At 41.2% G+C, this 23,729-nt stretch overlaps 1 protein-coding gene and 1 long non-coding RNA gene across 5 annotated transcripts in view; one reads left to right on the top strand and one right to left on the bottom strand.

The window, feature by feature from the left end:
* The window catches only part of LOC149870026 (uncharacterized), a 71,390-nt gene extending 55,963 nt beyond the window's left edge, over positions 1 to 15,427 (bottom strand). The window contains exons 1-2 of the long non-coding RNA XR_016440673.1: positions 15,291 to 15,427; positions 10,933 to 11,125 (exon numbers count right to left, since the gene is read on the bottom strand). This is a non-coding gene — a long non-coding RNA (uncharacterized LOC149870026). The remainder of the gene's footprint in view (positions 1 to 10,932; positions 11,126 to 15,290) is intronic.
* The window catches only part of ZFYVE28 (zinc finger FYVE-type containing 28), a 299,535-nt gene that overhangs the window by 222,596 nt on the left and 53,210 nt on the right, over positions 1 to 23,729 (top strand). For all 4 annotated transcript variants that reach the window (XM_090035435.1, XM_090035434.1, XM_090035433.1 and 1 more), the window contains exon 8: positions 4,445 to 5,803. In XM_090035435.1, the coding sequence (XP_089891561.1) occupies positions 4,445 to 5,803 (1,359 nt within the window). The remainder of the gene's footprint in view (positions 1 to 4,444; positions 5,804 to 23,729) is intronic.

The following is a 23,729-nucleotide window of genomic DNA, read 5'->3' as shown; positions in this document are numbered from 1 at the left end:
CCTGGTCATAAAAGAAAATGAGATTGGTCAAGTAAGACCTACCCACAACAAACCCATGCTGGCTATCCCTCAGGATGTTGGCATCAGCCAGTCCATTAAGGTTGGCCTCTTTAATTAACTTTTCTAAGATCTTCCCTGGGATAGAAGTCAGGCTGATGGGCCTGTAGTTTGCCAGATCCACTTTCCTCCCTTTCTTGAAGATCGGCACCACATTGGCCTTCTTCCAGTCTTCGGGCACTACACCAGAGCGCCAGGAGTTCTCAAAGATCCGTGCCAGGGGCTGGGCTATGACGCTCGCCAGCTCCTTGAGTACCCTGGGGTGCAGATTGACAGGGCCGGCTGACTTGAAGGTATCCAGCCTCTCAAGGTGTTCCTTCATGAGGTCAGCATTGATGGATGGCAGGGGATCTCCCTCACCTGGACCTGCCTGTCCTGTAGTGGGCATGGGCGTCCCATGGGACTGATGAAAGACAGACACAAAGTACCCATTTAATAGGTTGGCTTTTTCCTGGGCATCAATTGTCAGTTGTCCCATCTGGTTCAGCATGGGTCCAATGTTTCCTTTGCTTTTCCTCCGGCTCCCCACATATCTGAAAAAGGACTTTATATTGTTCTTGATGCTCGAAGCTAGTTGGAGTTCAGTTGCAGCCTTGGCTTTCCTGGTTTGCTCCCTGCAGGACTGGACCAGTGCAGAATATTCCTCCTGTAAGATGTGTTACAGTTTATTGCATGATTAACATGTTTATTCCACAAGAAGTGTAAAGTCTGCTAGTGGTCCTAGATGACATCATAGGTTTTGAATTGGGTCCTATTTGCTTATACTGAGAATAAGAAATAATCATATCTCCGTTCCTGTGGTGAGACAACTATTGATTAAAAATTAAGAGCTCTTTAGGACGATTAGTGTAATTGTGCATGTGATTTTTAAATAACTTTAAAAAGATTATATAAATTTCCAGCACAAACATTAATCTAGATACTAATCTGTTGTAAAGTGCCGCCTTTGAAGGTAATAGAAACATGCCAGTTCAAACCAGAAGAGAAATTGAACTGAACAAAATCTGATTATGAGAACAAAATAGATTCTGAATCTGTGGACAAGTTTTAGTTCTTAAGCAGACAGAGGCCTGAACAAAAACCCAGACTAGGGCTGAAGTTTCGATTTAGTTTAAAATGTTGTTTGTGGGAACCATAAATTAATTTATGATTATAGAAGTGAAGCTAGCTAAAGGGTAGATTCTTCATGCACATTGTGCCCACTGTAGTATTTGGCAAAGCAAGTTAAGTTGTAAGTAATACTTAATTATGACCAAAAACCCAGCTAATTAATAGTTGTTATACTTTTTTGTGTCTGGGTCTGCAGGCCAGCTCCAGTGGTTTTACATTCCATAGGTTGCCTCCTGCTATAACAGTTTTTTAGGATGTGATCCTTTCTTTTGAATACGAAGGAGTATTGCTTAAGCACTTCAGTGTTGTGTGTGTATATATACTTGCTCTCAAAAAAAGAAAGTTAGACCCTGATTCTGCAGTGAACTCTGCTTCCCTGATTTCAGTGACATTCAGTACATACACAAAGGTCTGTTTCCCTTGGGCTGTTGCCAGGTTAGATCTTCAGATTATAAACTGCTTGGTATAGAACATGTTGCCTGATATTTTTACACAGTGTCAAACATCCCCGATCAGTAATAAGAATAGCAACTAATTTTATGCCAAAAAATTAAGATAAACTGTAATCGCACCTTGTCAGCTGTTTTAATACTGCTATCAAGCATTTCTCTCCTTTTACAAACACCAATGATTCTTTAATTAAACTATCTTTGAAATTATATGAAATATTTATGTAATTTTTAGGGATCAAACCAATTTGTAAACTTACATATTTTTAAAATCTTATAATACATCGTTGATAGCAATATTGGCCTGAATTCGTAGAAGATATTGGAGCCTTGGTGAGATTATATGTTAATCTTTCTAAGAAATTTAAGACTGAACAAATTGCCAGGCAAGTATTAAATTTCAAGATGTGCATGTAATGGTTTTAAATAAGCATTTTGAAGTGAAAACAAATCTGCCAGAGAGAACATAGCTGTAGGTGGAAGGTGGAGGACACAATCCACATACTGTGATTATGTTTATAAAAATGACTGTACAAATGGTTCCTTGTGACTGAACATGGCTATATACAAGTCTTGCTTCTGAGTCATGTTTCTCAGTTAACTGATTTCTTTTAAAGCATGGTTTATTAAGACTAACAATGTACATTCACTGTCACTGCAGAAATGCATATGCTGTCTTTTATTGTGCCTCAATTATCGTTATCCAAGCTGCCAGCTACTGTTTGATGCTACAGTTTTTATTATATGATGTTTGGGTCAAATACAATGCGACTTACTTTCAGGTTACATTTTGATCTTGCAGTAATGGTAGTCAGAAAAATCTTGTTTGACTTTTTACTTAACAATTTTGGCATGAAAGCCATTGATTGGAAATAAATGTGGAAGATGGTTGTCTATTTCTTTTTCTTGAGTCACTCACTCTCCCTTTTAACTTGAGTAAATCTTTCTTGGAGTCTTGATGTGTGAAGAGCTTCATGCTTGATAAGTGTTGAGCAGCTAGACAGCTGGTAGTTAGAGCACTTACCTGGGAAGGAGGACACTAAGGACGCATCCAAAGGAGCACGCACATGCGTTTCCCTAGGGACAAACAGCAGCAGCACAACTATATGCTGCTGCTTGTCCCTGGAGAACGCCCCTGCTCATTCTAGTACTTTTTCTATGACTAGTGAGCCTGTACTCCATGAAAAGTGGGACAGCTTCATCTGAAGAGCCATCTCAAAGAGCCTTATAGACTGGTGGTTGGGGCACAGTCTCGGAAGGTGGAAGATATGGGTTTGAATCTTCTCGGGCAGAAGAGAGAATTGAACCCAGATCTTCTGTATCCTGGGTAGGTGCTCCAACCAAGGAAGCATTGGATAAAAGGCAGTTGGCACCACCCTTTTCTTGTCTTCTTCTTTTGCTCCATTTTGACTGAAAGGGATGATTCTTGCCCAGTATTTTCAAAGAGGCTGAAGTGTTTACCCCTAGGAGAGGATTCGGGGCTGTGGATCTCATGTAAAGGGAGGCACCTTCGTACAGCCCGGAAGAGTTCTGCTTCACTAAGTCCAAGAGAAGATGGGATTCAAGGCATCCTCCTCTGCAATATTTTCTCTTAGCTAGGTTAGGTGGCTCATGTTCAGTCATACCAGCTACTGTGAAATTCCTTCCTGAGGCAGTCAGCTCCTCCCACACATTGGATCTAGCTCCGAGCTGTGGATTTCATTACCATAGCAAGGGGCTGAAAACTTAGGTGCTTCAGAATGAAATGTTGTGGTCCCTACTCCTTATGTGGTTTTAACTCAATGCTCCCAGTTTCTGAGCATTAAGTAGAGAGACTCACGGTGCTTTCAGGATCTGAAAGCTAAAGCCCAGAGTGACATCAATTGAAAGGTTCCCAGAAGGACCTTGAATCAGCCGTAAACAACCCCATTCAGGTAAATCATTCAGATGGCACTGTAAGTTAATACTACTCTCAAGAACAGTAAGTATTATTGTTAGAACTGAAAGAAAAAATGCCAGTAAATATTCTTTTTCAGCACTCACAAGCAAGAACTGGAGTATTATTTCAGCTATTTAAATAATGTTGTCTAGGAGCAGAATCTCAAAGAAGCACTCAGATGATGGAGAGAGTGAATATGGAAAATGGCCAAGCCTTGTCCTCTATCAGCTTCTCAGTTATTCACTATTAATGTGTTAATAATGAAAGTCAAAAAGGAAAATGAAAAAAAAAGTTTAACTTACCATAGACAGTGAGAGCTATAATAAGACCGAGGGGTTAGAGCTTCTCCAAAATATGTTAAAATGCTTTCTCAATTAGGCTGACATTTCCAGTAAGTCAGCACAGCAAAAGAGATGTTGATTAATGTTTTTAATAAATTCTTTCTATCTGTCCACATAATGGCTTGGAAATTTCAACAGTGCTCTTGGGTGCAATTACCTCCAGTGGCTAGTTCCCAGAATGGCAAATCTGTACCCTAACCAAAGTACAGTGTGGGAGGCTTAATTTGAACTATTAATATATCTAAAATGGAAACCACTCACATTGGGGTGCAGTTTGGAGGGTTATATTGCTTGGTTCTGGTTTGGGGAGGAGGAGATTGTTTATGTTTTGCTTTTGACACAAGAACAGAAATAATCCTATGACCTATGTTCCCCAATCTAGTTTCATATTCAAGCCTGGAAGATCACATGTACTTGAAATTCTGCTGCTGAAAGTTGCAGGCAGTCCTTCCCTGTGTCTGTTTTCAAACCTTTCCTCGCTAACAGTGAAAGTGGCTTGTAGTGTTCATGGTGTAGTTACCATTCTCATGTACAAATGCAACATCGTGTTTGTGCTTTTCACTTTGTAGGGACCTCCTCCAGACCTTAACTGATGATGAGTTGCACACACTGGAATGTAACCTCTGCATATCCCAAGACTTGGATTTTCCTGTCAGAACAGATCCTGAAGTGCCATCTGTCATTACGCCTGCCTTAGCAGCAACTTTACCCACTGAAGAGCTTTCAGCAAAAGCTGAAAACACAGAAATTGAACTAGCTTGCTCTATGCAGTATGATGAGCAGGAACTGGAACAGCTGAATAGGATGGTCCATAGAGTAGGAGATGAGATGTCATCTTTGCTGTCCCCACCAAGCATCTGCCAGTCCCCAGCACATAGATCTGGCATAAGAAGCAGCTCCAGCTCAGAGGCCTCCCCAAGCAGGCAATGTCTTCACAATTTAACCGATGAAGAAGACAGGGTGTTTTTTATGGATGATCTAGATGGAGCTGGTGAAGCTCTTGCTGGGTTGGATTCAGCTAATGACACTTTTGCCTGGGTAAACAGCCCTTGCCACAATTCAAAGCAGAGTGTGCAGTACAGGGACCCCTTAGTGTATGAAAATGTTCACGAGACAGAAGCGATTTTACTTTTGAAACAGGCAGAAAGCGACTTAACCAATAACAACAGCATTGAAGATAGCAAACAGATGTCTGGTATCTCTGTTCAGAATTCATGCAGTTGTTTAGAAGGCCCTGATTCTCAATTATACCTCAATGGGTGGGATGCGTACGCTGATGATGCAGAGACAGCAGAGATGATAGCCCATAGGACTGGTGGAATGAAAATATCTGCTACTGTAATATTTAATCCCAAATCTCCCTCTACTTCAGACTCCCTGGAAACAACCCCAGAAGTAGCCACTGGTTGTATTCCTGGGTCTTCTGATCCTTTAGCTGATGAAGAGGAGAATGAATCCCATAAACTCAGTATAGCTGCCACAAACTGTCTAATTAATTCCTGTGTATGTTGTGGCAGCTGTGAAGACAGCAGGGAGGAAAATATTGAAGGTATAAAGACCAAACATTCCCCAGGAAAAGTTATAAAAGCTTCATATAGTTTAGTGAAATCTAAAGAAAAGGACCATATGGATAAATTGGACAGTACAGTCTCTGCACAGGAGGCATTAAAAACTGAAATTTCTCCTGCTTTGCTAGCAGACTCTGGCAGAGAAGAGCAAAAACTGTCTAGCTCCTCTAAGTGCCTGGCACATTCCTCAGGTTTGCAGGTGGGAACAGAACATGCACCACAGGTAGAGGTGGAAATCTCCAATCAGCAAAAGAAATGGGAGAAAAGAAGGCAGGCATGTGAGATGCAATCAGAGAACAATGAAGAAAGTGGCAGTGAAAGAATAGCAAAGGAAGACATTAAATCAAGATCTAGTTCAAGGTAAGAGAGACTTGCCCTGATTATGTTACCTTAGGACTTACATACAAAGTAACTGATTATAACCTGATCAAAGCTTTTACTCTCCTTGCTTTAACGACAAGCGTATGTGGAATGATGGCTTATGTTTAAACAAACCAAATGCTGCTGGCCAAAGAATTGTTGGCTATTTAAAAAAAAACCAAAAAAAGTGTTTCATAAAATAGTGAATTGAATTGTCAGTTATTTTCATAGAAAATATATAATGTGTTTTTAACAATTTGAAACAGGTATGTAAAGAATATAGTTTCATAGTTTGTAGGGTCGGAAGGGACCTGAGCAGATCATCGAGTCCGACCCCCTGTGATGGCAGGAAAGAGTACTGGGGTCAAATGACCGCAGCAAGATGTTCATCTAGCCTCCTCTTAAACACCCGCAGGGTAGGAGCCTGCACCACTTCTCTTGGAAGCTGGTTCCAGACCCTAGCCGCCCTGACTGAAGTCGCGCCTCCTGATGTCTAACCTAAACCTCCCCTCTGCCAGCTTGTGACCGTTATTCCTGGTCACTCCAGGCAGTGCTCGGGGGAACAGGGACTCCCCCAATGCCTGCTGGTCCCTCCTGACTAGTTTGTAACAGGCCACTAGATCCCCCCTCAGCCTTCTCTTTTGGAGGCTGAACAGGTTCAGGTACCATAGCCTCTCCTCATAGGGCCTGCCCTGCTGCCCCCGATCATGCAAGCGGCCCTCCTCTGGACCCTCTCCATGCTGTCCACATCCCTCCTGAAGTGCAGTGCCCAGAACTGGATGCAGTACTCCAGCTGCGGCCTGACCAGTGCTGCGTAGAGGGGGAGGATCACCTCCTTGGACCTGCTCGAGATGCATCTGTGGATGCATGACAAGGTGCGGTTGGCCTTCCTGACTGCATCCCCACACTGCCGGCCCATGTTCATCTTGGCACCAGTGATGACTCCAAGATCCTTTACCGCCTCTGCACTGAGGAGAAGGGAGTTCCCCAGCCTGTAGGTATGGTGCCAGTTGTTCTTCCCGAGGTGCATCACCTTGCACTTGTCGGTGTTGAATCCCATCCTACTCTCATCTACCCAGCCCTGTACCCTGTAACCTAGCCCCTAACCTTTTAAATAAATGCATTAAATGATATGTAATCTGGTTAGCCTAACAAAGAATTATTCTACTGGAAACTCTATGTATTATTTTTATTTAAAAGTGTAACTTGATTCTATTTTTGTGATACTTTTGAAAAGACACTTAATATGATCAATCATGGCACACAATGAATATTGTTTTATGATGTTAGCACCAGTATGGAAGACTGAGAGTAGTAACAACCTTTACTGTGAATAGAAATACAGATTTAGATATTTTGCCTTTCTGATTTAATATCTTTTTAATAGGTGCTAGAAGAATTCCAAAAAAGGTATGGTACTTTCTATAAAAAAAATATTTGGTGGGGTTTTTTTAGTATAGTTTTTCCGAAGTGTTTTATTTTGGGGGAAAAAGACCTTTTTAACCAAACAAAAACATTATTTTAAAAAATTCCAACTGACTTTTAATTTTTACTAGCTATTTTTACTAATTAATAATTTAATGTGTATATTTTTTCCTCTTCAGAGGCTTCAGAGGATATTAGCTGACATCCTCCCCAAAAAGCAAGAATTGTTATCCCAATTTGGCAAATGGTATTGCGAAAGCTAAAGCAGAGCAATTCAGTAACTTATCTAAGGCATCAAAGTGAAGCCATATTGATAAGATTGGAACTCTGCATCTCCTAGCTCCCAGTCTCATTTTCAAATCAGCAGCGAGCACTGATTGCTGTCTCTATGGTAGTGATACATACAGCTTTTAAAAGTCTGAATATCCCATACATTTTTTACTACAACAAGGCACCTTGTAGACTCCATCAGAGAATTAGCACTTTTGCTGCTTTGTATATACTAGCCTGGAGCTCCAAGGTCTGTTTATCATATTATACGGTAGAAGGAAAAAACGTCTGCTGAATTTTGCCTGAGTCCTATCCCCATCTTGTTGACAATTTCCCTAGTTTTACTGTGATTTACTTAGAATAGTTTGCAGAAGTACATGTACTCCAGGGAATCAAAACACAGGTGAGTGTAGCAGAATGAGGCCAAGGCAGTGCCATGCTGTACAGTCCTATTGTTTTCATTGTATTCAGGATCCCAAAGCACCAGGAGTTTGAATCCTGGGAGAGCTGTCACCCAAAGCCTTCAACTTAAAGATTCTCTGTTTGATCAACTGATTTTCTAGCTAATCACTTTTCCTTGCCTGCCCATATACTTATGAAAGCAATATAAAATTCTTCTCAGCTTTCCTTAATTCCTTTGTAAAAGATGTGAGGGAATCACTGTTCTACTTCAGATTTACACTAAGCTTCTTTGGTAGGTAAAGTTTTGATCAATTCAAGGGTGCAGGCAGGATACAATCATTCTCCTACTTCTAAGATAAGACCTGCTACTGTTTCCAAGGTCACAGCTGCCTGTGCTCTGCCTATCAAAACTATTTTGTCTGCTTCAGTTCACAGGATGATGAGTAATCACTATGAAGAGTACAAAGCGCTATGAGTGTCTATTATGATATTCTAACTTCTACTACAATAGAAGCTTTCAATCTGTCAAGGAAAAAGAAGCCGAATCCCAAACCTGAGGGATGTATGCGTCTTTATTGGTGTGCACTGTTACTTAAACTAGAGTGTCTTTTTTAAAGCTGATGTTTCACACAAGAAAAAGGGTTTGCAGTTCTACATTACATGAATGATTGGGTAGTTTGGGAAAGTGTAGGTGAAAGTTAACAGGCACAAGGGACTGACCTCCTGATATGATGATATCAGCATATGGAGATACAAAGTTTTCCCACACTGATCCATAATATGTTGTCTTTTTTAAATGAGGTCTAAGCTCTTGTAACAGGGTGATCTGGTCATTTAAGTAGGGCAGACAGCCCTGGGGTAGCAGCCCAGCTGTGGCTGATTAGCTGGCGGATTAAAAGTACAAGGGAATGAGGGCAAGCTGCTTGAGCTGAAGTAGGAGCAGTTTGTGGCCAGAAGGCAGATGGAAACCCAGAGGAGCTCACTTCTAGGAAGGACCAAAGTTAGAGGTGTAGCAAGGAGAGAGTGGAGAGGGCAGGGGTGTGGTTCTGAGAGCCCGGGGCACAGAAGTCTTAGCCATGCTGGGAAGTCCAAAGCAGTCTGAGGCTGTGGAGCTGCTGCTGCTGTTACCTTGAGCTCTGCCTGCTCTGGCTCTTGCTTTTAAAGCAGCAGTAGCAGTGCATCCATGCACCACCAGGTGCTGCAAGAATAATGCTGTAGGATTGCTCTTGCTGCTGGGGTGTGGACTTTGCAAGAGTGGGGGAAGATTTTGGCACTCCTCCCTAGTTGGCTGGTGCCCCTCTTGTCCACCCTTAGTTACGCTACTGCTAATAGGGCCCTCTCTTGCTTCCTGGAGAACAGCTAAAGTTTTTGCTTTGCTTGTTTGGGTCAAGGGTTATTTTTTTTGTGTAACGGAGACTGGCTGAATGGCAAAGTCAGCTGGGGAGGCCGCTCAAGCCTACTTATGAACTATTGTTGACTGGGAGAGTGGTTCTTAGAGGGACAAAGCTCACTTGCATGGGAGCAGGCACAACCACCTGCTTACAGTTCCGCTAACAATTAATTTTCTCCACACTTTTATTATAGCTCTTATATTTTACTCTCTCTGTATGAAGACTTACCTTGTGCATACCCTTTGAGATAAATACTGGCTTTTGCTCTGTGTGTATGGTGCCATGGATATCAAGTCTTTGCCTTGCACTTCCCCTTTTACAATGGTACAAATGTTGCAGGTGTAGAAATGTCAAATATTAATAATATAGTAATACAGATAGGCAACATGGAGAAAAATGAAACCAAGAGTCCCTCTGAGCCAAAATATTTTGACAGAATTAAATAGGTGCCTCCTTCTGCCATTCATGCAGTGTGAATAGTTTGCCTCGCAGTCCCCAGCTAGGATATCTGATATGCATGAACAGAATTAATTGGTTAATATTTGTTAATTTTTTCAGTTGCTAGCACTGTTTCTTTGACCACTGCTAGCAGAGCTAGACTTGAAAAAAACTTAATTGTTACATATGTCCATGTTTTATTTTTTTCTAAAAATTGTGACTCACATGCTGACTGTGCATTTTCTTCAAAAAAACAAACAGTAAGTGTTGCTAAAATTTAAACATGCTAATAATAACCCTTTTTGCACATGAAGCCATATTCCTTGTGTTCAGTCTCCTTTCCTAATACAGTGTAACATCATCCAACTAATTTCTTATTGCTTTGAACATTTATGCTATAAGTCTTGATCTTCACAAGCCCCAAGTTTTCCTGGGCCAAGTAAAGCATGGAGCTTATGAAGGCCCATGGGAGTGATCATCCTCGGCTGTGAGCGATTTTCGTCACTGCCGTATCTTGGATTTTATAACCACATTCAGTGTCTTACAATGGAAATGCTGAGGGAATTTCATCATTAAAAATAATTAATGGCCTGGATCCTTGCAACAAATAGACTTTTTTGGTTTTGGTTTTTGTAACACTTGTGAAAGGAATCTTGTTTTAACATGTGCAGTATATCACTTCTAATTGTAGTGACTACACAGCAATGCTGTACAGTGCTAAAATATCTGTTATAAACCCACAAGCTAAAAATCTGAACATTGGGACATGCTCATGAAAATATGATGCGACGTCTGCCAGGGCCATTCTACAAGTCACAAAATAACTCAATGGACCATTAAGATATATGGGAAGGGGTTTTGGCTGATGTGCTAATACTGTTTATAAGCTTCCCCCCCCCATTTCTTTTCTGTGCAGTCAATGTTATGTGCAGATGTTTCTCCTTGCTTTCACGCAACAGTCAGGTGTCCTTGACAAACCAACGAGCACATGTGGTATCCAGCACCATCAGATTAATGCTTCTTGATTAAATTTAGCCATTTTTGATTTTGTATAAACATATTATTGAGACTACAACTTTGTGTGCCTCCTGTGTTTGATGAGACACTAATTTCTCTTCATAAATGCACACATTTTTGGTTAAAGTACTTGAAAGGGTAGTGTTACAGGTTACCTTTAAACTATAAGAAAGTTTATAGTCTTACCTTTTACCTTCACGAAAGGGTGGAAAGTAGATCCTGGGAATTACAGGCCAGTCAGCTTGACCTCAATCCCTGGTAAGATTCTTGAGAAAATGATCAAAGAGACCCTTCTGGATAAGCTGGCTGAGGGCAGCATCCTGAGAGACGGCCAGCACGGGTTTGTCGTGGGTAGGTCTTGCCAAACCAATCTCATCTTCTATGGATGACAAGGGAGAAGATTGACATCATATATCTGGACTTTAAAAAAGCCTTTGAACTGGTGTCCCATGACCTTCTCCTGGATAAATTGGCCAGCCGCGGCCTCGGCTACACCACCGTCCAATGGCTGGGAAGTTGGTTCTGAGGTTGGACCCAGAGAGTAGTGGTCGATGGCAGCGAATCATTATGGCCCTTTATGACCAGTGGCGTCCTTAAAAGCTCTGCCCTCGGACCGATTCTCTTCCACACCTTTATCAACGATGTGGATATTGGTGTCAGAAGTGCACTGGTCAAGTTAATAAATGACACTAAACTTTGGGGCATAGCATCCACACTTGAGGACGGGCTAGTGATCCAAGTTGACTCGGATAAACTTAGTAAGTGGGCAGATACAAACCTGATGACATTTCAGTGCCGATAAATGGTAAGGTACTCCACCTTGGGAGGGCGGGGAACCCACAGCATACTTGTAGGCTTGGCAGTGCTATACTTGCTAGCACCACTGCTGGAAGAGACTTGGGGGTCATGACTGACCACAAGATGAACATGAGCCACCAATGCAATATCATAGTTGGTAAAGCAAAAAAACCCCTGGCTTGCATCTATAGATGCTTTTCAAGTAAATCTCAGGATGTCATCTTCCCATGGTGCTTGACCTTGGTGGGGCTGCAGGTGGAGTACTGTATCCAATTCTGGGCTCTGCAATTCAAGGAGGATATTGAGAAGCTTGAGAGAGTCCAGAGGAGAGCCACGTGCATGATCAGAGGGCAAGAGAATAGGCCTTATGAAGAGAGGCTGAGAGCCATGGGACTCTTCAACAGGGAAAAGCATAGGCTTGCGGGGGACCTGGTGGCTGCTTATAAGTAGATAAGGGGTGTACATTAGGATCTGGGAGAACGTCTGTTCCAGAGCCCCAAGGAAAAACAAGGACCAACGGTCATAAACTCCTACAAGACTGTTTTAGGCTGCACATGAGAAAAAATTTCTTTATGGTTCGAGCCCCCAAGACCTGGAATAGACTCCCTCCAGAAGTGGTGCAGGCACCTACTCTGGATTCATTCAAGAAATGCTTGGATGCTTATCTTGCTGGGATCCTTTGACTCTAGCTGACTTCCTACCCCTGGGGCAGTGGGCTGGACTTGATGATCTTCAAGGTCCCTTCCAGCCCTAATATCTATGAAAAATCTATGATATAATAAAGGCATTCACCCATTAAAAAGGTGTTAACCTGTGCTAAGTACCCTCATTTTAAAGTTATGCCACTTTGACAAATATCTTTGATCCATTTTACATAAGTCATTCCAGGGTATTGTTAGTCTTCTCCAGGGAGATAAAATGCTCTAATTTCATTCCTCCAGCATCCCAGGATACACCATTCCTATTCCTTTCAACTCCCTTGCTCCATGGGCACACTTTCAACCTTCCTGAACTTTGCTTCCCACGGAGATAGTGCTGGCCCGAAACCAACACCCTCTCCCACCCACAGGGGATGCAAACCCAGCACACCCTGACCACTCTGAGCACCAACGTGCAGCTCACCAGTTTGGTGCTTGCTCTAGCACTCCCATACAAACAGCAGAAGCAATCATAGTACCTAACTCCATGAAGAGAATGAGCCAGAGATTGGAAACCACCAGGCAGGCTGCAACCTGGATCTCAGCTTGCCCCTAGTGTGACATGCATGCAGCAAGCCCTCTGGGTCTCAGCTCTGCCCTGATATGACTACTAACCCAAGTCCTCCCCAACCCAACCCCACTTTAGTAAAACACTTGTAAGACTTTGGTCGATTTTTAAAATTTTTATTCATTTTATTTTATTTTATCTTATTTTATTGTTACTTCATTCTCTTTATTTCTCCCCATTGTCTGTTTACTTCAAACACCTGCATCTCTGGCTGGCTTCTGCTGGCTGTGGAGCAAGGGAAGTTGCAGCCCTGTGGTGGTTTCCCCACCTCCAAGCTGTATCCCACCCTCCCCGCTCCTTTCCCATCCCAGAGGAGGAAGAGAATCCTGGCTTCTACCTGCATCCCTGCTTGTCAGGCCCTTTAGTGGCAAGTCATAGTTGTGCAGGTCTGAGAGGGCATTAAGCCTTGGCCTGTGACTGCTCTGACACTCTTCTAATGTTGACAGCATAATGTTCTGCAGGTTTTAAAATATTTTAAAAGTAATCTGTAACAGCACCCTAATTTAGAAATTGGATAGGATTTAGAAGTGGTGCTGCTTTTTCTTTAGGAATATGGAAACTGCAGTGATTTGCACATACTTACAATGTAACTTAGTTCTTGTTTTTGTGTCTTAGTGGTTATGCAACACAGGACAAAAAACTGAAGTACTAATAGGAAAATAATTAATCTTTTACTTCTTGTACCAATGGTGATGCATTACTGATGTTCAGAGGGGTTTTTTGTTTTATTTTTTAAAGTAAGACTGTCACATTACACACCTGTAGCTAATTCCTACTATATGTTAATGAGTCACGGGATTACTTGCCAAAACAGACTGTTCAGCTAGAACAGCAGTCTGGCCAGCATGGGACCACCACCACAAGCTCAGCTTCTTAAGGTTAAGGAACTTACTTATTTTTCCATTGCTACAAATCAACAACTGAAGGAGAAAAGAAGTTTCTGTACCTTGGCTGCTCAAACAACAATTGAAAAAAATAAAAATAAATGGTAGCATGAATCTCTTCATACAATGAGATTTATGGTTAATATTATGGACAGTCACATCATTTATAGATATGAGTTCTGTGATTCAACCAGGATTGTTGCAGAAAGTGTGTCCAGGTAACATAGGAGCTTGCCGCAATATGTTCATTTTGCAAGCACCTCAGCTAAGCCACCTACTTGGGACTTCTTGATCCAGCAGTGTTAGGATTTTTGGTAAGTCAGAAGTGTTTAAAACAAACACTCCAATTCTTCCATTTACAACATAACTGGATTGGTATTTTCAACAAGCCTTACATTATTTTTGTAGGTGGCAGAAAATGGTCCCTCACTTATGCAGTAGATTCCTCCCCCCACCCCTGCTCCCCTAATACCCTTCTAAGTATGTTGAAGCAATCAAACATTTGGGGCACTAAATGAATCCCAGACAGCAGTATGAGTATTATGCAATTATGACTTACACAGATCTGGTGAGCCTGTGAATTGATGTGAAGACGGTATATATGCACTAAACCTGTCACGTTACACAAAGCAGAAACCCCAGAAGGAAGAAAATTGTTTGAGGAATAGCAGATCAGCAATAAGTCAGAAGACAATAAGCTGTGCAACAAAGAAGCATGTGGTGTTTTAGGGGAGGAAACACTGGAGAAGAAACATTTGGATCTGTGCTCTATTTTAATAAGTAAATAAGGAAGATAAAATAAGTAAAATATTGAAAATGCTTTTGCCTTCCCTTGTAAATAGGTGCATAGATCCAAGATGCTGTTTGATTTGGGCATGTAGACAATTTTTGGCTCTCTGATATTATTGGAGCTTGAAGGTTTGTTGCAAAGCTGGATGATTATTTCACAAATCAGCTAAGGCTTTGGCAGTTTCATCTGTTGTGCATTGTTCGGTTTTTTTATTAGTTCCCTGTATGTGTCCCTTGCCTAGTTTCATTGTGCTCTGTTCAGTTATCTCTGTTAAACCTGCAACTTTGCAAGCGTGCCCTCACTCCTTTCTCCTAGAATTCTGTTCATTTCAGCCTGAAATACGGATTTTACCTGATTTCCTTTAATATTAACATTCTTAATGAATTTATTACATGTATTTAGAGTGGACTCTGATAAGACTTCTCGTATTTGTAAGGTCTAGAGTAGACATAAAGAGCTGTGCGCAGTACTGAAGGGAACACAGTTTCTTGTCACTTGCTATAGGCTGTAACATTGTCCATCATTAGTTATTACAGCTGGTTCTGTTTGCATTTATTTAAAACAGGCTTAGGAATAAAAGTGCCTTGCACTCTGTCTTTATGGTGCAGGGGACTGGGTAGTGCATTATGTGCAAAGCAGATGGCTAATTATTGATTGCAATCAATGACATGAAGATTCCTCTTGTACATGTTCCAGGCAGTTCATTTTCTGTTGCTGCAGTTTCTTATCCATAAACATTCTGAATGTTTAAAAGCAACATTTCTTCAAAATATTGTTCAAAATATAAAGAAATAAACATTGCTTACCTTAATTGAAAGTTTCAATTTCAATAGTTTCATTCCTATGCTTAATACGTTTCATCATTTAGTCCCATGTGAACAGCATTCAGGTTTTTATTAAGTCAATAAACGTACTTAAATTGTGGTGAGACAAAGGGTTTTTCATGGCCCACTCCGCTCACAGACCAGATTTTGTGGGCCTGCCCCTTGGAGCTAATTGGCAGAGAGGCCTCAACACAGGGAGAAGGGATGAGGGGGAAGCTACCATCTTGATTGCTGGCTGCCCTTCGTGCTGCCCTGCCTAATGGTGCTGATTGGTGGAGAAGCCCTGGTCGAAGGAGGAGAGACAAGGGGGCAGCCACTGTCTTGTCTGCTGCCCTTCATGCTGCCCCCCGCAGCTGGCACCTTCCCCTCCCAGCCGCGAGGCCTGGTAGCTCCCACTGGAGAGCCAGCATTTTATTTTTATTAAGTTATTTCCTTGTGTATTTCACGGACAATTCCAGGTTTCATGGCTTCTGCAGAATCTGCGAAACCATGAGTTAAGTAGGTCCCTATAAATCAGCTGTAATGTGGTACTTAATTATTAGTTCTTAGCCAAAATATAAAGATGCTATGGACATTGTACTCTTATAAATATGTAGAAAACAAGGGTTCTAATTTGGAAAGTAGGAGGCTAGATTTACTGAAAAACTAACTTTCTTCTATGCTTCTCTGCACTTTGTAACAAATGGCTGCACCAGTGGCTTCTTACTGCGGACAAAAGCAACATTTTACTGCTTTAAAAGGGCAAGGCGAACAGCTCCTTGGGAGCATGTATCAGTTGTTATAACATAACTTATGAGCTCCTATAGTAAATGCAGGTTAGCTAAACTGCTGTAACTTTAAGCTTGAATGAAACAAAGTTACAAGTGTGTTACTATACTTGTATGCTACAGGAGTATGTGAGTGTAACAGTTATGTTGTAACAACTTATAGTGGTTGATCACTTGATACCACTGTCTATATCCTCTGCTCATTCAAATATTCGTTATTTAAATCTACATTGAAATGCACAGTGTAATACAAATTGGCTTGATGAAGCATAAAACATTGACATTAATTTACAACTATTGCTATCACTGTTGGGCTTCAGATATAAATGGAATTCTGTGAAATGGGCTCAGGTGCTTGTGTTCAGCTTCTAAAACATGTCATTCTTACTCTCAGATGGTTAATTTAGAAACACTTGTTTCTGGTTAGTATAGTTCAAGGTTGGGCAAAGTTTGGTTTAAATGTAGTTCCTGAACAAAGTATTTTTCTTTCTCTCTGTGTATTATTTTCTGTTATTGATTTTATTCTGTTCTTGCTTATTATTTAGTCTAAGAAGTCTTTTAACAGCAAATTATTATTTGACCTGGGACTCATTGTAGAACACTGACCCTTGGGCACGTTCACCTTGAAGGCTTCCATCTCCCAGGTCTCAGCCATGTTGTGATTTTGGTTTGCAGCCAAAGGACTAAAAAATTTCACTGCCCTTGGCATAGTTCTGAGTAAGAGGGAAAAGTCAGTTGAATGGGAGAAGAGCAAACTTCCAATTGGCAGAAAGTTTTTTCATTAGTGACTTGCTAACTTTTTGTGGGATGCTCCATTGAAATTCCTTGCAATTATTTGCTTTGGTATTATAGAATCCTATATCTGTGTGTTCGACCAAATTCAGATTTAGTCTAAGCAAGTGCTGCTAAGGCTGAATTAGGTCATTTTTTTTTCCACTGATGTTTCGCAGTGCTAAGCTCAAATTAGAATGGACTATGTTTTGACTTTTTCCATGAACATTGTGATCTTGAGTAATAACTAAAATGCAACCGAAGTTGTCATCCAGTGTTGGGACAGAAAAGAAGATGTCACTGTTTAATATACATGTGTGTGTATGCTTTGGATCAGGGTGTACACACAAAAGATCTAGTCAGATACCTGATTAATCAGTTTGTGGCTGACAAGCCCAATAAATGCAAGTCACTTTATCATTTTGGCCTGTATAGATCACACTAAGACCTTCAGTGCATATGCCTAGGCAAGAGTATGGAGGAATGGAGGCTGCCCTAGACCTACCATCGCCCCTTTAGACCATTGAGACAGACTCCAAAGGCCGGACTGAGTCCAGGTATTCAGTGCCTCAATGGTTGTAGCTTCTGCCAGAAAGCAATAAATTAAAGCTGTTGCTGGCTACCTAACACCTCACCAAGAGTGCATTTCTGTCAGGGTGATATCCCTTAACTTTTTTTCCAACAAAGGAATATACACGAGGCAGTGAAGACTAGGGTTTTGAGGCACCCCCATAATCCCGTAAAATAATATAATGAAAATTATGCTTTAAAAGCCATTCATCTGAGAGGGTTTAATATAGTTGACACATGTGGCTTAGATGAGTTAGTTAACACATGAAACATGTCATAGACCTTGCAGAAAAAGTGTATATCTGTTGGTAAATGTATATTTTGAATGCGGAAGTAGCTGGAGTTTATAGAAACCCTATCCTATGAAACAATGAAAAATAATTAGGTGAAACATGAAAGATTATAGGAACATCTCAGGGAGAAGAGTGAAAAATAGTTATAAAGCATCAAATTATATAAACAAGCACTTTACACAGCCTATTCTTTTATTTGCACAAAATAGTCAAGCCTACTGATTCAAAGCTACCAGTGTTCCCTTAAAAGAAATTTTTGGTTGTACCACATTAGGAGGGTTCCTTTCATCTTAGATATCTTTTATCTATTACTGAAATAATTCTTTAGCCTTAACAGAAACTGTGAAACAACCTAATAGGTGCTTCACTTTAAATGCCTTTTTGCTCGATTCCATTTGTCGCATTAAAAAATGTTCTGTCATGTTTATAAACTGAGACAGACTTGCCACATTTTCCCCACTTGTGGTTCTGGCAGAGTTTTTCAAGCTCAGGAAGCCCAAATGACATGATAGAGATGTAATGTTACAACAAAGAAAGAGGTGAAATAAAAAGCAGAAATCATATACGATGATTATAATAACTCCGGCTGTGAAATGGGCCAGTCCACGCACAACTTCACTGCTTATAACAGTGCTGAAGAACACTTGCATTGGTGGATGGCAGAAAGTATAAGTCAGGAAATGCAGGTCAGTTTACCTCAGGATCCAGCAGCGTCCCTGGAATTCATGACTGAGTTTGCTGGGACAAACTAATGAGAAGTTTATGAAGGGAAACCCCAATTTCATGCATGTTAAGTAGTTTTTTAGTTCATGCGAGGTTACATTGTTCATATAATGTAGGCTGTAGTGAATACAGAATTTGTTTCTCCACCAGCTAGGTTAATAAGTGTTTGTGTGTGGAGCTTCTATCATTATTGGCATCCCATTGCTAAGGCATTCCAGTGACACAGAGTTCCTTGCTCCAAAGGGTTTACAATCTAAATAATTCAGCAGAAAGAAATGCTAGTGTTTCTGGCAGAGAAATTCACTATATAGTGGCAGATAGAAGTAAAGTATAAAAATATGCAAATGTTATACTTTTGTAATAAACTTTGTAGATACATTACACTGTATCTTGAACTTGCTCATGCAGTGTGTATCGAAGAACTTTATGTCAATAGGTAACTGACTGTATATAGGTTTATATACAACAAGCAGTGAAGTGGAAGGCATTTTCCATTATGAGAGCTGAAGCACAGTCAGAGAGGGAGTGAAAAGAAAGTAGACTTATATAAATGAAGAATGGAACAGAACAACTGAAAAGGCACCTGTAGTGCCTAGCTGAAAAGGAAGAAGGTGTAAGAGCAAAGAAGGGGGTAAAAGAATAGTGAGAAATGATACATATGAGATAAGGTGGAGATTATCTTAACATCTTAATATTTCTTCATATGTAAGAGAAAGCCAAGCTTGCTACTGTATCTAAAATGTTGAAAATTAGGATTTGAGAAGGACCTGGGACGGGGAGGTGAACTAACTAAAGGAAGAGAAGCACGGAGGAGAATTTCAGCAAAGTGGAAGAAAGACAACAAGGTTGAAGAAAGTGATGATGAGTGATTTCAACATATAGATTCAAGGCAAGCAGAGTGTCATGGAGGAGAGCAGCTAGAAGAGCCCCAAATGACAAATGGGGATCCCCGAGGGTGAGGATCATGTACAAAAGAAGAAAAAACAAAAATAATTAAAGAGAAACACTTACCTGCAGCAGGGTCCGCGGCATAGCTGGAGTGCGGGAGGAAACCCGCGCAGGTCCTAAGTCGCGCCTTTATCCAGCTGAAACCAGCCGGTGATGTCATTGGCAATCACTGGCTGGCAGAGATAAAAAGGGTCACAGAGCAAGACAGCAGGAGGAGAGGAGGAGAGTCAGAGAGGACTCTCAAGCCGAGTGATGTGAGGGATACTCCTGGGGAGAGAGAACCAGCAGGGGCTCTCTGTACCAGCAGAGATTGGTGTGACAAGGAGGCAGAGAAGCCAGAGGAGGCTCTCTGCAGCGGCTGAAGTGGGAGTGTCAGAGGAACAGGAGAGCCAAAGGAGGCTCTCCCTTCTGGCAGGATTGGCCGTGAGCAGCAAAAGAGGCAGTGGAATAGGATGGCAGGAGGCTGGGCACCAGCGTCTAAAATAGAAGGTGGCCATCCACTTGAGAAGGTACCACAGGACATCAGAAGTAGAACGCCTCTGACAGTGTCTGAGGAGAGTAGTACTGCATACCACGTTCAGCGGGGTGAGGGGAGAAACGACCCAGTACGAGGGGCTGTGGTCAACCCTGGCTGGACTACGGGTCAGCCCCAGTGAGATCCTGGGGGTGAAATGACGTCCTGTTATCATAGCAGTAGGGCTGGGAGGAGGAAACTGGCCAGGTCCTTCCTTGACGTATAGTTTGTTTTGGCATTTTGTTTTCCCCCTTTTGGAGGGGCTGAGAGAGAAGGTGAGGCGATGCAGGCAAGACAACTCTGCACCACTTTTCTTTTCCTTTTCCTTTGATTGGTGGTTAAATTTAAAGTCCCGGGTCCAATACTGTTTTAGGGCAGGTGGAGGCTCTGCTGAAGCCAAACAGCTAAGTGATTGAGTTATCCCAGGAGGAAGTGCTTAAGGTGTAATAAGGCTATGAAGATCGTCAAGCTCAAGAAACACAACATCATCGGGATGCGGCTGAGAAGATCCGGTGACCTGCCGAAAGGTTGGTGCAAGGTTCGGGTGTAGGGGAGGTGGAGTCCCATGGACGGCCGTCAGGCAGACTCTCTGCCGAAGAGGACTCCTAGGTGGTTTGCCCCTCCCACTGGAACAGCATTCAAAGTTGTGGCAGGCGAGTCTGGGGGAGGCCATCCAGGTGATAAACATCTACCACCAGGCTTACAGGAAACCACAGGATGTCCACTGCTGGCTGGCTGGACCAAGGCTGTGCGCGACAGACTATTCAAAGCCAGGCGGGCAGACAAAGAAACTGAAAAGAAATCACAAGTGTTAGAAGGTACATAATGGACATAAAGGGGTGTTTTGCCTGTGTTAGGAGTTGATATCAAGACCTTCATTAGAGTAATGTCATGTGGAAGTGCAGATGAAGAAATTTAACAAGCAAAAGTAAGGCTGTTTTTTCTTATCTCCTACGGCCAGCCTGGCATGAATCCCACTAGTTCCAGTGTCTGAGAGAATAGGAAATCCTAGTCCCTTTGACGAAGAGGGTTAAGGAAAGGAAGACAGGGAGAAAGGGACATGCCAGGATAGGCAGCCGGGTTTTGTAAAAATAAATAAATATTTTCATGTATATTTTAACATGAAAGCTGTGGGGGGAGGGGGGAGGGTCTGTGACTGAATGCTTTTTTCTGTATGCAAGTTGCCATTCTCATCTAAATCTGTATAGTCTGTTTGATTTTTTTTTTTTTTTCCTACCACTGGTATAATTGTGTTGTACATATTGTGTGAAGAGCCAACCTACAGGTAAGATGTTCATCATGTGAAACAAACTGCATTAGGACTCACAGCTGAGCAACAAAGTTTTCGGCTTTTGACTTTGTACCTGTTACATATTGATGGAATGCAAATGAAGTTACTTGGTTTTTTTGTATATAGTATATACAGGCAAAACTGTTCCCCATTATCATTTCATGATTTAAAAAGTGAATAAAACTGAATGTTGCATGTAGGTGATGACCTGACACAAGCCTACATTAGACAGTGACAGGCTAGTATACTAGGAGTTAATACTTATGAAGCAGATAATCATTCTAAGCCTGATTCAGGTGCAGTTCCAGAAAGAGCCCAGAATATTGTGTAGCTATGAAGTATCAAGTCAAATGTAACTTCTGACATCCAGAGCTGGATTTAGATTGCTTAAATTCCAAAACAGATTGTAAAAAGCGTACGCCTTAATTAGAATTGCTATCTGACACATGTAAATGAAATAAGAGACCTTGTGCCATATGTAGACACTGTCCATAGCTATTTGAAATAAAAACTGACAAGAGAGAAATACCACTCTTTATCCAAATAAAGGAAGAATAGTGCAATAATATGGTGTCGGGTACACAAGATTGCTTAGGTATAGGGGAAAGATTGTGAGAAATAACCTCAGTATAATGTGGGCATTCTGAAACTTGTAACATAAGGGCTATTATTTTCACATTATCTGCTAACACTACTGCATACCTCTGGTGATGGGCCAAATGGCACAATTTGACGCCACATGTCAGACCTGAGGGAGAAGTTTAAACAGTCAACAGAATGCCATTAGATGCTAGCAGTTGTTTTGTGCAAAATGTGTCTTTTTGGTGCACTAGGCTTTGAATGTATTTTTCAGTGATTGCTCAGTAATACTTTCAGGGTAATCACCAGGCTTCTCTACCACCCAGTTCCAGATCCATATTTTGCCAGTTTGGATGTTCCCTTCAGATTATTTTTTTTCTAACTTGTGACACGCACACTTAAAAATGGCACCCATGTCTAGTAACTGGGATAATGGTGCCAATCTTAGCGTTTTTAATTGTAAATCTTGTGATACCTGTTCTTTCTTCTAACACTTTTTAGCATCTCCATTTATGTGATTCTAATGACTGGCTTTTTTACTTTATTTTCTTTAAATTTTGGGGGGGTTTTGAATGAAAATGACTAGACTTTTTTGTTGTGGAGAAAAGCTGGAAACATGATTCTGAAAGGCTCAATGCACCAATGGCAAAGAAAACGAATAAAACATTAGAGAACATATTTTTTTAAAAAGAAAATCATGTTACTCACCTAGCATCCTGAGGCTGATTTAAAGGGTGCATGAATGGTGGGTGTTGCTGCCCAGGGTGCAAAAATTACTTGTTATGCCTGTGATAAAATCTCATAACTTTGGGGCCTTCCTCTTAATTGTCTAGTTCAGTGGGGGGGAGGCAGTCTTTTTGGTAGGTGTGCCACACGGTGAGCCCTGTGCCCTACCTGAGAGCCACTCCAATACCCTGCTTGAGCTGTTGCTCTGCTTTTGCTCCCTACTCTGTCTGTCTGTGTTCCTTGCTTTCTTGCCAGTTTGACATGTGCTACACTCAGAGATCACCTGTACCACTTCTGGCACATGTGCCACTGGTTGGCTTCCCCTGGGCTAGTGTTTGGCATTAACTGTCATGGATACGATTTTCTTGTAGTGCAGACAGCTGAGAAACTCTCAATGAATTTCTTCATGCAGACTGTACCAGGAAAGCAGGATTTGGTTCCTCCTCTGTGAGATCATTATCCCAATCAGTTGGAGGTAATGAGGCAAAATTGAGAAAAGAAAAATTTTAACAGAAGCAACTTAATTTGGTGGTGGCTTTGTCTTCCTTTTGAAGTTTTTGAACAATAACTTTTATCATAAGATAGCTTCCCCTACCTGCTTGTGCTATGAAATCATAATCGAATATATTTTCAAAATCTTTTTGTTTCTATAGAACTGTGTATGAATATTATGGCCAGGATTGGGTTGGTGAAGATGAAGAATTGAGAAGGCATACCTTTGTTTAAATGCAAATGCCTCCTCACAGTGAGTACAGTTAGCAAGGGAAATTATTTTAAACAAATGAAAGTTAAATAGATAGTTGTTTAAGTCTGATTAAACTATTTTGGCAGTGTGCAATACCCCTTTCAACTAAAACATAATCCAGTTGGGGATTTATTTTTAAATTGGCAATCTGAAATGAGAGGCATTCAAGGTATCCCTTCAAAGTAGTCGGTGGGAGAAAGTAAAAAAAAAAAAACCTATTATTTTTTAATGACATTAACTACCATGCACCACTTTGAAAAATTGCATGATATATTCTTCTAGATATTTGTCTGCTGTGTTGTTAAATCTGGTAGGGTTAGGAAATCTAGAATACAGCCCATTTAACTGCATAGCTCACAAATCCGTGCAAATCCAAATGTTATGAGAATTCTGCTAGTGAGAGGAGAACACCCCTGATCTAATCTGTTTAATTTCTTTAAACTAAAAATGCTTCTTAGGCAGACATGTGTCTATCTGTTTTGTGGGTCTAAAAA

This window comes from Crocodylus siamensis, chromosome 2 (assembly GCF_052110815.1).
Source record: "Crocodylus siamensis isolate JL-2025a chromosome 2, ASM5211081v1, whole genome shotgun sequence".
Classification (NCBI taxonomy): domain Eukaryota; kingdom Metazoa; phylum Chordata; order Crocodylia; family Crocodylidae; genus Crocodylus; species Crocodylus siamensis.
This window is presented reverse-complemented; position numbering and strand designations above follow the sequence as displayed.